The sequence below is a fragment of the Nyctereutes procyonoides genome, unplaced genomic scaffold, assembly GCF_905146905.1.
Source record: "Nyctereutes procyonoides isolate TBG_1078 unplaced genomic scaffold, NYPRO_anot_genome, whole genome shotgun sequence".
Taxonomy (NCBI): Eukaryota; Metazoa; Chordata; class Mammalia; order Carnivora; family Canidae; genus Nyctereutes; species Nyctereutes procyonoides.
This window is the reverse complement of record NW_026575049.1, coordinates 11388300-11403285: the sequence shown is the minus strand read 5'-3', so window position 1 is coordinate 11403285 and position 14986 is coordinate 11388300. Positions and strand designations below refer to the sequence as shown.

Below are 14986 nucleotides of genomic sequence, written 5' to 3'. Positions count from 1 at the left end.
AAGGAGCAATCTGTGAGGTGGGATGTGAATGAGGAGAAGCTGAGGGAGAAAAAGTTTTCTAGAAGTATGACATGGTTCACTTTGCCAAGTGCTGCTCAAAGTTCAAGTAAGATGAACAGAGAGCAGGGGGTCACTAGAATTGGCCCCAAGGAGTCACAGGAGGAGCCCTGAAGGAGAGTTTTCAGCTGATTGAGGACAGCAGCCAGGTTAAGAAGATTTGAAAAGAGAATGGGTTGTTTGTTTCTTTGCTGTTGACTTTAATAAGTTCTTCCAGTCCAATCATGAAACAAGCAGAAGACATGAACAGGAATTTCACCAAAGGAGACCTACACCATGGCCAACAAGCACATGAGAAAATGCTCCGCATCACTTGTTATCAGGGAAATACAGGTCAAAACCACAATGAGATCCCACCTCCCCCCAGTGAGAATGGTGAAAATTATCAAGAGAGGAAACCACAAATGTTGAAGATGTGGAGAAAGGGAAACCCTCTTGCACTGTTGGTGGGAATGTGACCTGGTACAGCCACTCTGGAAAACTGTGTGGAGGTTCCTCAAAGAGTTAAAAATAGACCTGCCCTACGACCCAGCAATTGCACTGCTGGGGATTTACCCCAAAGATTCAGATGCAGTGAAACGCCGGGACACCTGCACCCCGAGGTTTACAGCAGCAATGTCCCCAATAGCCAAACTGTGGAAGGAGCCTCAGTGTCCATTGACAGATGGAGAAAGAAGATGTGGTTTATGTATACAATGGAATATTCCTCAGCCATTAGAAATGACAAATATCCACCATTTGCTTCAACATGGATGGAACTGGAGGGTGTTATGCTGAGTGAAGTAAGTCAATCGGAGAAGGACAATCGTTATATGGTTTCACTCATACGGGGAATATAAAAAATAGTGAATGGGATTATAGGGGAAAGGAGAGAAAATGAGTGGGAAGCATCAGAGAGGGTGGCAAAGCATGAGAGACTCCTAACTCTGGGAAATGAGCAAGGGGTAGTGGAGGGGGAGGTGGGTGGGAGGATGGGGTGACTGGGTGATGGGCACTGAGGGGGGGGCACTTGACGGGATGAGCACTGAGTGTTATACCAAATGTTGGCAAATCAAACACCAATAAAAAAATATACAAAAAGTCACAAAAACAAAAACAAAAAGAGAGAGAGAGAGAGAATGGGAGGGAGGGGCCCCTGGATGACTCAGTGGTTGAGCCTCTGCCTTTGGCTCAGGGCGTGATCCCAGGATCCTGGGCTCCCCGCAGGCAGCCTGCTTCTCCCTCTGCCTATGTCTCTGCCTCTCTCTCTCTCTCTGTGTCTCTCATGAATAAATAAATAAAATCTTTTTAAAAAAAAAAAAGAAGAGAATGGGAGGTGAAGACATGGGGTCAGTGTATAGGGATCTCTCCTCCCAGAAGTCAGAATGATATAGGTTAGAGGCTTGTGGGGTGTACAGAGGTTCTTTGTCAGATGCAAAGTTACCAGGACAATTTGTACAATGGCAGGAGATATCCAGTAAAGAGAGAGAGAGAGAGAGAGAGAGAAACTCAGGATACAGGAAACACCCAGCTAATTTGGAGTAGTGAGAGGGATGCAATCCGAGATTGCCTGTGGAGACCCTGCCATTAGCAGGAGCGGAGGAAGAGATGATGGGCCCAGGGGAGGGTGTGACGGCTGTTGTAGTGGCAAGGAGGGGAGGATTTTGTATGAGGTTGCTTCCATTTTCTCAGTGTAATGTGAAGCCAGGTCATCTACTGAGAACAGAGAGGGTGGAAGGTGAGTGGTTGGACTGTGTGCCGGGGCTTTGAAGAGAGAGAAAGAGAATAAAAATAGTCATTTTGGAGAGTGGGGACACGAACCAGAAGGCGTGCAAAGAAGCGACTATGATGGCCATGAAGACAGGGCCCATTTAAGATTTGTGGTCATGAAAGTGAGATCTGTCAGAGTGCTTATGGATTTTTCTCCAGCAATATCCAGCTGTTTGGGTAATACAGGATATATTAAGAGTACCGAATATTTTTTTTCGAATACACATATTTTTTTCTTCATAGACACTAGGTGGTTTAAAGAAAGACAAGTTATGAGTTGCAAAGCCTTTAATGATAATGTTTGTATTATTTCTCCAACATGCATAATTTCACACCGGTGGTTAATCAGCAATTATTTCAATACTTGTAAAGCCATTTGCCTCAGGATTTAGTCATAATGCATGCATCAAGGTTAATAAAATCAAAGAACAGCAACAGCTCATTTAATCCTTCTTTATATTCCTTCATGATCAGAAAGACGCATAGAAGAGTTTTTTAAAGGGCTAAAATAAATCGATATATAAATTGTCTATTTTTAAACAGTATGAAAGTAACATTTGTGAGAAATCATATAAACCAAAGTCACACCTTAGAAAAGCAAAATTCTTAATTCAGGCTGTCTTCAGTTTTAGCCATTTGGCATTCTGCTCCTTTTGAAGCTTTATATTGCCCAACAGATAGTGTTTTGTGTGTGTGTGTGTGTGTTTTGTGGGATTTTTTTGTTTTTATGTTGTTTTGTTTTGTGTGTGTTTTTTGTTGTTGTTTTTACTGTTTTTGGAGATGACAACATATAGACGCCTATTCTGCTAGGATTTTACTTAAGATCAGTTTGTTTTAAGACAATATTTTGTTGCATTTTTATAAACTATTGGGGAGTTCTAAAGATTACATCAAGGTTATTTCTTTAAAAACTGAATATACTGATGATGTATTTGATAGGCAGGACTTTAGATAAGTATTCACCAGCATTTTTTTCTATTAGCAACCTGAAAAATGTTACAGGCTGACTATCAAATAATAAACACATTCGTAAACATGAAGCCTTTTAGAAGAAAGATCATATTTTACTCCTGCTTCTGTTAAAGTGTTATTGTTTGAAAGAATGGTAGTGCGACCTTTCACTCAACTACTACTCCCTTAATATGAGAAAGAGATAGAAGAACTGAAGAAGGAAAACTCCACAGTTACACTCCACAATTCCGAACATACTGAGAGACATCTCGGTTTTCACAGTGTTTTGTCCATGCCACCCTGTAGAGAAAAAATGAAATAAAGGGTGATAAGGTTAGAACATATCTTCATGGTAATATACATACTTCAAATCCACTGGGGTAACAGAATGTTTTACCAGTAAATGGATGACAGGCTACAGATAGATTCAGGTATTGCCATTTATTTTTATTTTATTTTATTTTATTTTATTTTATTTCATTTTATTTTTGGGGGTATTGCTATTTATTAAATGGAGATGTGCACACCAAGTATTTCACTTCCCCCCAAAGCCCTCACTGGAGGACAACATTGATGCATTCTACAACAGCAACTGCCAAGTGCTTTCCACATTTACTGAACTCCAAAAGTAATTTCAAGATAAGACAAGGAATTGGTAGAATGTTGAGAATCTTAAAAGCTCTAGAAATCATCTAAAATAAACTGAAGGGTAAAAGACTAAGATTCTAAATCAGATGAAACAGGTTATTTCTAGGTGACTCATTGTTTAGGGTAAGTGTGAAGCTGCAACATTCAGTTCTCAGTAGCATACTTGGGTCTTTGAAAATCTTCTCTCCCTTCTCTCTTATCACTAGGGCAAAATGGCTGTCCCCCTTTATTTTTTTAACTTTTCTTTTTTATTTTCTGAGAAGAGGGCATGGGGGGAGGGGAGGGGCAGAAAGAGGAGAGAGAGAATCTTAACCAAGCTCCATGCCCAGCACAGAGCCCAACTTGGGGCTCGATCCCAGGACCCCAAAATCATGACCTGAGTGAAATCAAGAGTCTGACACTCAACTGACTGAGACACCTAGTCCCCCCCACCTTCTTTAATGCTTAAACATACCATGCTCGAATACCATTTGGATCTCTGACAACCCTCTTTGCACATGCTACGGCTTGAGTGATGTCATCTTGCAGCAAAGCTGAAAAAGAGGTGGCTCGGAATGAAAATGACTTCCATAGAAATTTCATTTTATTATTCTTTTTAGAATTTTATGTATTTATGAGAGATTGAGCGCATGAGAAGGAGAGCACAAAAGAGAGAGAGAGCATTCGTGTGCATGAGTGGGAGTGGGGGGGGGGGCGCGGTGTGAACAGAGTGAAAGGAAGAAGCAAATTCCCTGGCTGAGCAGGAAGCCTGACATGGGGCTGGAATCCAGGACCCCGAGATCATGACCTGAGCTGAAGGTAGACGCTTAACTGGATAAGCCACTCAGGTGCCCCAGAAATTTCATTTTTAGTTTAGATTTAGCCAGCTTTATTTTCTTAGAAGGATGAAAGAACATTACAATTATATTCCAAGAGCCCATTTATCTGTGAATATTGGGGGTGGGGATTTTTCTTCATTCCATCCCATTTGGCATGAAATAAAGCATTCTGTTTCTCATTCACCAAAGTCATTGGAAGCTCTGGAATTGTTAATTAATGTGGCAGAGGGTTCTCTTTTTACTAGGCACTGTAAAAATAACCAACCAAAAAAAAAAAAAAAAAACCAAACACAAACTAGCAATTTTTAAATTAGCAGTTCTACTACTGGAAATCTATCCTAAATAAATAGTAAAAAAAATGCACCCAAAGATGTATGCACAAGATATTTCATAGCATTTTAACAAAGGGGGAAAAGCAGAACAATCTAAGTGCTTACCAATAAAAGTTGGACCAATAAGTTACAAAACATTAATATGTGGAATTCTTTCCATCCTTTAAAAATAATAAAGATTTGTATTTGTTGACACAGGAACAATTTTGTGTGATAAAGAGCAAGCTGTAAAGTGGTATATATAGTACAACTTCATTTTTCTTAATGCACACATTGCTTGCATGTATGTAGATACATTTGTGCATAATATAGCTTTCCCTTCATATACATGACTGATACATGTTGGGGAAGAATTTATACCAAAAGTTACCAGTGGTCATAAATCTCTGAGTAGTAAGGATTTTTATTCCATGATCACATATTATTATATAATACAAGATTTTTAAAAAATAAATTAAAAAATAAATTATCTGGATACAAAACATATTCTAAGGCTAATCTTGTCTATTAGGAATTTTAACATTAAAAAATTAGCAATATCAAAAAAACCCAAAAAATTTAGCAATACCAATTTTACGATACTTCTCCAGCATTTTATGCACAAAAGATTCCACACGTCATTCCTATTTTTCATACGAGTTCAATAGAATATTTGTTTCACTCCAATTAAACAAATCCATAAATTAACTTGTTAGGTGTAATAATAATTATATAGGAACTGTATTTTCTGAAGATGCAAACTAAAGAGTTGAGAAATGAAAAGTCATCATGTTTCTAATTCACTTTAAAATCACTCACAAAGCGCCCCCCATACATATAAAAAAAGTAAATTTGACCAAGTGTTAACAACTGTTCAAGTATGTGATGAGCATATGGCATTGTTTTTGACAAAACATCCAAAAGTCCATTTACGGTAAAGTAATAGATCATTTCAGAAATTTGTGTACATTAGAAAACATGAACTTTTTATGCCATCAACTCTTTCATTTCTAAGGGAATGATGAGGATAATAAAGACTTTCTAGACACTGAAACAGAGTTTTCCTAAGTCCCTGATGAATCTTTCAAGACTTTTTCATTTGTATTGGATCTCTGTTCTCGTAAGTATGACTAGAAGAGCACTGTGCCACCACTCAAGCATCGCGTGTCTTACCGCTGCAGGATATGTGACAGGCGTTCACTGCTCTGGGCGTTTTGCCATCATTACACCAGTAGCGGCTATTGATCTGAAATATCCCATAATCAGTGCTTTTGCTTCGGGGATTGTAGTTCGTAGCCCTTGTATTATAACCACTTTCCCATTTGGCCAAACACACCCCTGAAAAAAACCTTATTTTTAGTAAGAAACATCAACACCACATGATGTATTTCACATAACCATAATCAGTTCTATTTGCTATTCAATTTTATTAATCATTTACCTTATAAGTATAAAGGTGTATTTTCCTTGCAAAACCATGTATATGTGTACATATATATATATGTTAAGATTTTATTTTTTTTAAGTAATCTCTACACCCAACATGCACTTGAACATACAACCCTGAGATCAAGAGTTGCATAATTCCACTGCCTGAGCCAGCCAGGCGCCCCCGAGTATATTTTAACACTTTTGTTAGTAAATCATTTTACAATACTAACGAACAAGATAACATATGTTTAAAATATTAAAATTGCTGTTTCTTCCATTGCAACTACCCTTCCCCTTAGGCAAGATTTATTCTACAACGGAAAAATCAACAGCGCTGTTGAGTGGATTTTATAAGTAACTTTTACTCGGACATTATCTTGAATTGTGGAAGACCATGAAAAATAGTTAATCAACTATGGTGAGCAGGAGTAATAAAACAGTATTACAAACTGCATTTCAGGGATCCTTATATAAACAATAATTGAGGGGAAATAGGTTCCTACTGCCCCTGCACTGAGAGTTCAACATAGGGTTTTAAAACTTTGCTGTTAAAAATCCCATGTCATGGCAGGGAAATTTAAAAAGAGAAAAATATTCATTGCTCTATGCTGATTACTCTCAGAACCAAGTTCCAAACAGGAAGTGCCTGGAGTCAAGTACCAAGGACTTGACACTCCAGGTTCTCAGATAGATGGTTCAGTCAGCCTAGGTGTGCCATCAAGTCTGAGGCAACTGGCAGATTCAGCAGCACCAGAAGAGTGCAATGGGTGCTGGTTTACTTAGGATGGCATAGAATTTTGCTTTCCATGCATATCTGATTCTAAGGAAACAAGTTGATATTTTTAACCATTATAAGTATACAGACCCTCAAAGAAATATAAGAAATCCATTCATTCAAAGCCTCTTTATTATTGTTCATCCTCAATCTGTACCTGTCGAACTATCTGGAAGTAGGAAGAAGACTTAACTTACAGTTTGCCAGGCTGACGCCCCTATAGCCAGCCAGCCCAAGATTTTTCAGAGTTCTGGCCAGCTCACACCTTTCAAAGGTCTTGCCCTGGACGGTGATGGAAAGGAGGAGGAGCCCAAGGAAAAGGAGAGTCTTCATGTTGACTGGGAAGCCAGACCGCTAGGCTGACTGGAAGAGCTGTCCTCAGTATTTAACATCTTTCAACTTCCTTCTTCTCCTACTGGTTTGGGGGCTCCACCCTTTGAAAGATGTGAAAAACAGGAACTGTTTATTGGTTCACTGACTTTAAAAGCTCTTTTTAAAAATATATATTTGAAAAGAGATATTCTGCTTTCCTAAGAATTAACCTACAGGAAAGTGATGCAATGGCATTGTTTAAAGACCTGGCTCAGGAAGAATTGGGAAGTAGGATTGTTTCCAAACCAGGAACTGCCTCCTATTTTATATTGAATTTGAGCAACTATAAAGAAAAAAAAACAAAAAACCCTGAATGAACATTTTACACAGTGAAAAAGAGCTCTAATTTTTGATTTCGCATTCACTATGTGGTCTTCATCTTTTTTCACTTAAAATTATTTTCTTTCTTTTTCTTTTTAAGGTTGTATTTATTTATTCATGAGACACACACACACACACACACAGAGAGGGGCAGAGACGCGGGCAGACAGAGAAGCAGGGTCCATGCAGGGAGCCTGACGCAGAACTTGATTCTGGAACCACGGGATCATAACCTGAGCCAAAGGCAGATGCTCAACCATTGAGCCACCCTGGTGTCCCTAAAACTATTATACACTTTCCCCAAAAGCATATGACATGTTACCCGTCATTTTAATGGGCCTATAGCATGATTCCATATTGCTCAGCCATATTCCCACTCTAAATTGTTTGTTGCTATTACACATTTTCTTGCTTTATAAATCAATATTTTACCATTATAAATAAGCCTCATGTGAACAATGTTTGTAACTTTTTGAGAATGCCTTATTTCACATTTTGATCTTAGAACATAAGGGGTCATTATAAACGAGAGAATTTTATAATCAAACCTAAAGAAGAGGAACAGAATATATGTCACCTGAAAATCTTCTTGACATAAGGATTATTTTGAACTGAAAGTAACTAAGAAGCAAGTCTAAGAAAGCTCTCTGCCCTTCCCCTATATGCCTGAAAACAGAACTTAAATTTGTACAGGAATTAATCACTGACTACCCTACATGCTTATCAGCCTTAATACAGCACCAGAGGACCCCATGTAACAAATTTCACTGATTAGCTATTATCTTCTGGTAACTACTAAATATTTATCTTCCCACACTTTGCTGCCCTTGGAAGCCTAAAACTCTTTCCTGCAGTCTTGTCACTCTTCTAAAAACGTATTGTTCTTTGGTTAAGATGCTATGTAAGCCCAAATTCTTGCCACGTCTTTGAATTACTCATCCTTACGTTTCTCTCAAATACATATGAGATATCCATGTTAATAAACTTACTTGTCATCTGTCTCTAGTTACAGAGCCCCCTCTGAAACCCTAAAATAGTAGAAGGAAAATAATTTTTTCTCCTCCTGTACAGTTTCTGGTGATGAGGGTGGGAGAGGAGAAGGCTAGAACACTTTCCCTGGAGACTGCATTTGACATATGGGGTAACCAATAACAGACCGGCAGAAGGTAAGAGTTCTGACCCCATCCGTGTCCCAGTCAAGAGAGGAGTATAAAACTTTCCATTTGTCCCTCCGTTTCCAAATCCATAATGTCAGAAGAATAACATTTGTAAAAAATAGATCTTGAATCATGACTCTTGTGACTTTAGTTTGGGCTACCCACACACAAGTTATTGATTCTTCGCCTCCCAGAAGTAGTCATGTTTTCCTTTGTCTGACTTCTGTATTGTTTATCATTAAAGATGAAAATCATAAGTTGAAACTCTTCTTTGGTCTTGTTTCAGGAACTGAGAACTTGACTTTGTAAGTAGTGAGAATATTCTCTGGTCTTTGCCACACTTGAGGCGGGGGTTGGGGGGACAGGGATGCAGGTTGTCAGGCTTGCAGTAGGCAGTGGGCCAGCGGGCTAGGGGCACTGTTGCTGTCTCTATTTTCCTTTCCTTGTTTGTGCTGGAAAAATTCCCATTCCGGTATCACCCTTCTGGTAACACAGCTTAGTGGATCTGTGAATTAAAGTGTCTCACTTTGTGGGAGATTAGAACCTCCTTTAACACCTGTGACAATGAAGGTCTTTGCTTTCTTACGCTATCTTTGGAGAGCTGCATCTTGGGAGGGCTGTATCGTTTGCACTCTCTCCGTGTCCATGGTTAAGCCACAAAAAGGCTTATTGGTTTGGAGTCACGAGTGAAGTAGGTATACCTTGGAAGATATGAACTTTTACATCTAAAAGGATTTTCAAGAGATGCTCACCCTAAATAAATATCCTATCAGTACCTACAGGAAGATCAGATAGGAAGGAAGGAAGGAAGGAAGGAAGGAAGGAAGGAAGGAAAAAGAAGAAAGAAAGAAGAAAGAAAGAAAGAAGAAGAAAGAAAGGAGGGGATCCCTGGGTGGCTCAGTGGTTTAGCCCTTGCCTTCCGCCCAGAGCATGATCCTGGAGTCCTGGGATCGAGTCCCGCGACGGGCTCCCTGCATGGAGCCTGCTTCTCCCTCTGCCTCTTTCTCTCAGTCTGTGCCTCTCATGAATAAATAAATAAAATCTAAAAAAAAAAAAAAAAAAAGAAAGAAAGAAAGAGGAAGGAAAGGAAAAGAAAGGAAAGGATCAGAAAAGGATCAGATACAGATGAAAGTCTTCGTTAGAATGAGGAGGAAAAACCCACACACTTCTTTAACTTGATTAGGAGGCAGAGGTCAGACTCAGAAAACTGCAAATGGCCCTCAGGCAGGTGTGAAACATAAAAATACTGATATCCAGGAAATCGCTTTGACAAAAGCACAGAAAATGCACGAGAAGCCTTGATTTATTCTCCCTCACTCTGTAAGCAGATCCACGAGGTCTACGCTTTCCCGTATTTCTGGCCTCCACTGCAGGAAAAAAAAAAATTCATCAGACTGTACTATCCTTAATAAAAAAAGAAAAACTTCATATTAATTATCCTCGGTTTTTGATAACAAATATACCCCCTTAGATACATGTATTCTTAGATACACCCTATATTCTTTCTCAGTCCCTTGGAAATATTAATCTTACTATGTCTTTAAAATATAAGTATCCAAGGGGAAAATTGGCTGAAGCAACTCCCGAGACTGGGAAAAAAATAGATTTCTAAAAAACAAACTGCTACTTGATATTTCTATAGACTCCTTGCCCAAAATTTAGTCCATCGCTTCCATAAGATTATATACTAAAGATAAAAATCTTAAAAATTTTATCCACAAATATTGCTAAAAGGTTTAGCTATCTAAGTGGGTAAACTTGCTCCATTCACCAGAAATACCATTTAGAGCTATTTTTTTTAATAAGACAGTGAGTTTTGTATTATTGTAATTGATATGTGGCTAAAATTTAAGCAAAAGCAACAAGATCACTGTTTGCATCTGCCTGGATGTTTATGTGTGGCAATGTATTTACATTAATGTGCGATATTTTTCTCCCTCTGGATGGTAGTCCTCAAAACTAACTTGTGGAAGAGCTCTATTAATTGGCTTAAAGAAAAATATAAGCACTTATGTAAATTAAGACTAGTCAAATTAGTGTAAGTCATCTCTACTAGATATTTGAGACTATAAAATTCTAAATTCAACCTAAGAACAAAACGTACAATAAAAATGATTTGCTTAATATATGTCAACATGGTAGAAAAAGCCATATATGTGTAAGTTTTTAGGTTCTTTGAGAAACTGAAGATATTTGGGTCTGTTAATAACATGTTCTTTTGGGGCACCTGGGTTGGGGGCTCAGGGGTTGACCATCTGCCTTTGGCTCAGGTTGTGACCTTGGGGTCCTGGGTTCCCTGCAGGGAGCTTGCTTCTCCCTCTACCTGTGTCTCTGCCTCTCTCTGTGTGTCTCTCATGAATAAATAAAATCTAAGATAATAATAATAATAATGTGTTCTTTTTACAACATCAAAAAATGAGCTATGAAAATGCACGTGCAGCGGTGTTTAGGTCGGAGCCCGAGGAGGAGGCATTTCAGGCCTTTCATACCCCTGGTCTTTGGGGCCTGGGAAGTCTGGTTTGTACATTAACAGACTGAAAGAGTGACGGCGCCACTAGGATGAAGCTCGTAAGATTTTGATGAAATTGAGTCACGAAACTGTAACCACTGAATTAAAGAATGGAACACAGGTTCATGGAACGATAGCAGGTGTAGATGTCAGCATGAATACAGTCTTAAAGCTGTGAAAAAGACTTTGAAGAACAGAGACCTGATACAGCTGGAAACACTGAGTATTTGAGAAAATAACATTCAATATTTCATTTTACCAGACAGCTTACCTCTGGATACACGACTTGGGGATGTTGAACCAAAGGTGAAATCTAAGAAAAAAGGGAAGCTGTTGCAGGAAGGGGCCGAGGTTGGGGAAGAGAAAGAGGGGGTCCCAGGCTATAATGTCTCTCAAGGTTACTATTTCAAAGTGATACATGATTGGGGATATTTTTTGTACAGGTTTTGTTTATGTCAGTTTTTATTTTTTATTTTTATTTTTTTAATTTGGAATTTTAATTATGTACATAAATAGCAACATGAGAACGAGGAGTTCTACTGCTGGACATTATCTCTAGGTGAAAGGATTTCTGATTAGTCCACTGGTAGTATGGCATCACCCAAGATAACAAAGAAGCCTGGTATAGTTTTTCCTGAAGAAGAAAGCCAATTTACTACATTCAGTACTGACTTCTCTGCCATTCTTCTGTAGAAAATGCATGGAGTTTCCAACGTTTACCTATAACTGATTAAAATGGGCAGAGCATGGAGCATTCTGCTTATTTCCAGGTGAATTCTTCACATTTCCTGGCTTTTGAAAGTTCTCCTTCCACAAATCTTCCACGACTATGTATCCTCGTAAACGCCAGTCATATCATTTCTCCCCACTGACCTGGACAAATACGATGGCTTGTTGTGGATAATAAAGAGAGGCAGCTAGTCCCATGAACCCAGGTGGATACACCAGCTTCTTTATTTTTGACACTCTGGCCAAAAGAAGTCCAACAATGCCAGCATAACCAATAATGCCAAGTCTTGGAAAAAATCCAGGAGGTGCATTTTGGAGATATTCATAGCTGCCTAACCCCACTGAACCAAGCTCTGCATCTTGGGCTTCGTTTGTGAGCACATTTCCTGACACCAACTTGTATATGGCTTGCAATAATGTCAGAGATGTGAAATGCTTTCTTCAAGCTGGGTCCTTGGCTCCTCCACATATTTAGATTGACCCTCGGGAACCGAGCAGAGTGAAAGTTCATCAACCTTCACAGAAGTTTTGTGAGGTGAGTCCCTTTTAGGTGATGCATAGACTTTAAGGGGGAGCAGACTCAGGCTGGCTGGCCTCACAGACCTCCGAATTACCTTGAACATGTTGCTGGCAGAGGTGGCTCCAGTGGGGTCCCTATGTCAGTTTTTAATAAACATAATTGTAGGACAGAAAAAAAAAGAAAATGCACGTGTAGAAATTACAAAGTGGTGTATTCATAAATAGGTAACCTACTCACAATGTTAGGATGTCGCAGATAGTTCACAACTGCTTACTTCTTAGCTTCTATTGGAAATTGACTTTACTAAACATTAAGAATTCCAGTGAATAGTGGCTTGGTGGTTTGGCGCCTGCCTTTGGCCCTCGAGTCCCGGGATCGAGTCCCGCGTCGGGTTTCCTGCATGGAGCCTGCTTCTCCCTCTGCTTGTGTCTCTGCCTCCCTCTCTCTCTGTGTCTCTCATGAATAAATAAATAAAATCTTTAAAGAAAAAAAGAATTCCTATGAATATATGTAAATGAGGCCTACATATGGAAATAATAAGGGTAAAGAAAAAAACTGTAGGCAAAGTATACAGGGATAATAAAGTGTGTTTTTGATAGTGAAAGGAATGAGGTATGAGAATGTATTTTTGTTTTGTTTGTTTTTTGTTTGTTTTTGAAGATTTTATTATTTATTCATGAGAATACATAGAAAGGAGACAAAGAGAGAGAGGCAGAGGCACAGGTGGAGGGAGAAGCAGGCTCCATGCAGGGAGCCCGACGTGGGACACGATCCGGGGTCTCCAGGGTCACGCCCTGGGATGAAGGCAGACGCTCAACTGCTGAGCCACCTGGGCTGCCCGAGAATGTATTTTTGTTATGGGGAAAGTAGAGCAAATTGGCCTAATTTAGAGGTTATTTAAAGGTTATTTTAGACTAGAAAAAAAATAAAGGACAAAACCAAAATCGACATACAAATTTAGGAAAAGAGAGTGAGAGGCACTAGGAATGGAGGGAGGGAGAAGGGAGAGATTATTATCTTGTGTGGTCAAGCTAGTGAAAAATAAGTGAATTTATTATAAGATTTTTAAAAGTGAGCTATAATAGCATCAGGGTGTCTATGCAAAACTGGAATTTAATTTTCTCTCTGTTAAAACAAAGTTTTCTTGGATTATTGTAAAAGATTTTTGTTTACCAGATAAATAACTTGCCTGGAAAATAAAGATTCTGTGTCTTATTAGGATAACTGCCTGTACGTCATGTTCTTTATCAGGTCTTTGATTACTTAAAAAGACTGAGGCTTCTCAATATTAAAAGAGAAAAGTGCTTTTTTCCTCAGATGCATTACTTTCTGTCTTTGCCTCTGGAATCTTTTATTGAAAGTTTGGTTAAATAAGTAAGTAAATATTGTTTCATAGTAATCTGTCATCTTAATCACTGTTCAAACCCTTTGAAATTTTTTTACAACTTCCTTAAATCATTTTAAATAAAGTCTTTTTGACCTTAAACTGAGATTTCCCCAAGGGTCCCTGAAAAATCTCAAAGATTTGTTCTCTGTCCTTATTAATAGAGAAATATTAAACCATTTAGGTTTATTTGCTATGTAAAATTACATGAGAAACATTGTCAAATGAAAAGGATGTACGCCTAATTTTGATTCTTTAATAATACATACTTTTCAGGACCCAAAGAGAGAGAAACCAGTTAAAAGAGGTAATCTTTGGTTCTCTTTATATTCTTCTCATGTCAGTGCTAAAGAACGTCTAGCTATTCGCCATGCTAGTTTCGACTTTCCACTATGAGATTAATTTATCTTTTCAGGTGTACCTGAACAGTTATAATTTGGTTGGTTATAATATGGAAATATTTGCTTATACCACATCCTGAACAAAACAGATTGCATGATATTGTGTGACCACTTCACAGGAAAGGTGTTTTGATCCTCTCTCTTAATTATTTCCCCTGGAGCAGATATTATGGGCAGTTATAACATTTAATCATAATCCTATCATATCATTTGAAGTAGGTCTAATGAGCAAGTTATTTAAAAATAAAACAGCAGAAAAAAAATAAATAAAATAAAATAAAACAGCAGAGATTTTTTTTCTCCTCAAAATTTTCTATGTATCACATACAAAATGCAATATGCGCATTTTATCATTTCAGGAAAATATTATGAATCCCAGATTATTTTGTTGGATTATAATGGACAATAGTCATAATTTATTCTTCCTAGTTGTTTCCCATGATAAAGAAAAAATAATTAATCATGTGTCCAACAGTCTGATTTTTCAGACTTTTGACTATTTCCCCAAATTAAAATTATCCTTAAAAGGAAAAGATTTGCCACAGTTTAAGATATTCTAAAGAATATGCTATAGGTGGGATGGACACACAGATATACCTTTGCTCCTTTCCCAAATCCCATTAAAATACCAACAAAACGAGTTTTAAAAGGTATAAACCAATAAGGGCTAAGTAAAAGAAAACTAGATTACAATATTACAATTTTGTAATACAGAGAGGAGGTGAGTGGTAAGTAAGTTAGTGTGATGAAAAAAGCTAATTAGTGTGATGAAAAAAAGCTAACACCTACATGCCTGCAGAAGGGGAAATCAATGACAAGCAAGCTGACTCTTGCCCTAGAACCCGGAAAAGAC

The 14986-nt window shown here is 38.2% G+C and overlaps 1 protein-coding gene and 1 pseudogene across 1 annotated transcript; both read right to left on the bottom strand.

Moving 5' to 3' along the window:
* Nucleotides 1-2076: 2076 nt before the first annotated feature.
* Nucleotides 2077-7108, bottom strand: LYZ (lysozyme). Its single transcript, XM_055328703.1, has 4 exons — nt 6938-7108; nt 5708-5872; nt 3860-3938; nt 2077-3057 (listed from the first exon to the last, which is right to left on the bottom strand). Exons 1-4 carry the CDS (start codon nt 7071-7073, stop codon nt 2991-2993), a joined length of 447 nt encoding a protein of 148 aa, XP_055184678.1. The 5' UTR covers nt 7074-7108; the 3' UTR covers nt 2077-2990.
* Nucleotides 7109-11819: 4711 nt separating this feature from the next.
* Nucleotides 11820-12451, bottom strand: LOC129511602 (MICOS complex subunit MIC26-like; annotated as a pseudogene).
* Between the last annotated feature and the right edge of the window lie 2535 nt (nt 12452-14986).

Coding starts and splice junctions, on each gene's coding strand:
- LYZ (XM_055328703.1), bottom strand. CDS start 7,073: ATGAAGACTCTCCTTTTCCTTGGGCTCCTCCTCCTTTCCATCACCGTC. Junction 5,873..6,937: donor GGGCGTCAGCCTGGCAAACT/GTAAGTTAAGTC, acceptor GGTTTTTTTCAG/GGGTGTGTTTGGCCAAATGG. Junction 3,939..5,707: donor CTGTCACATATCCTGCAGCG/GTAAGACACGCG, acceptor CCTCTTTTTCAG/CTTTGCTGCAAGATGACATC.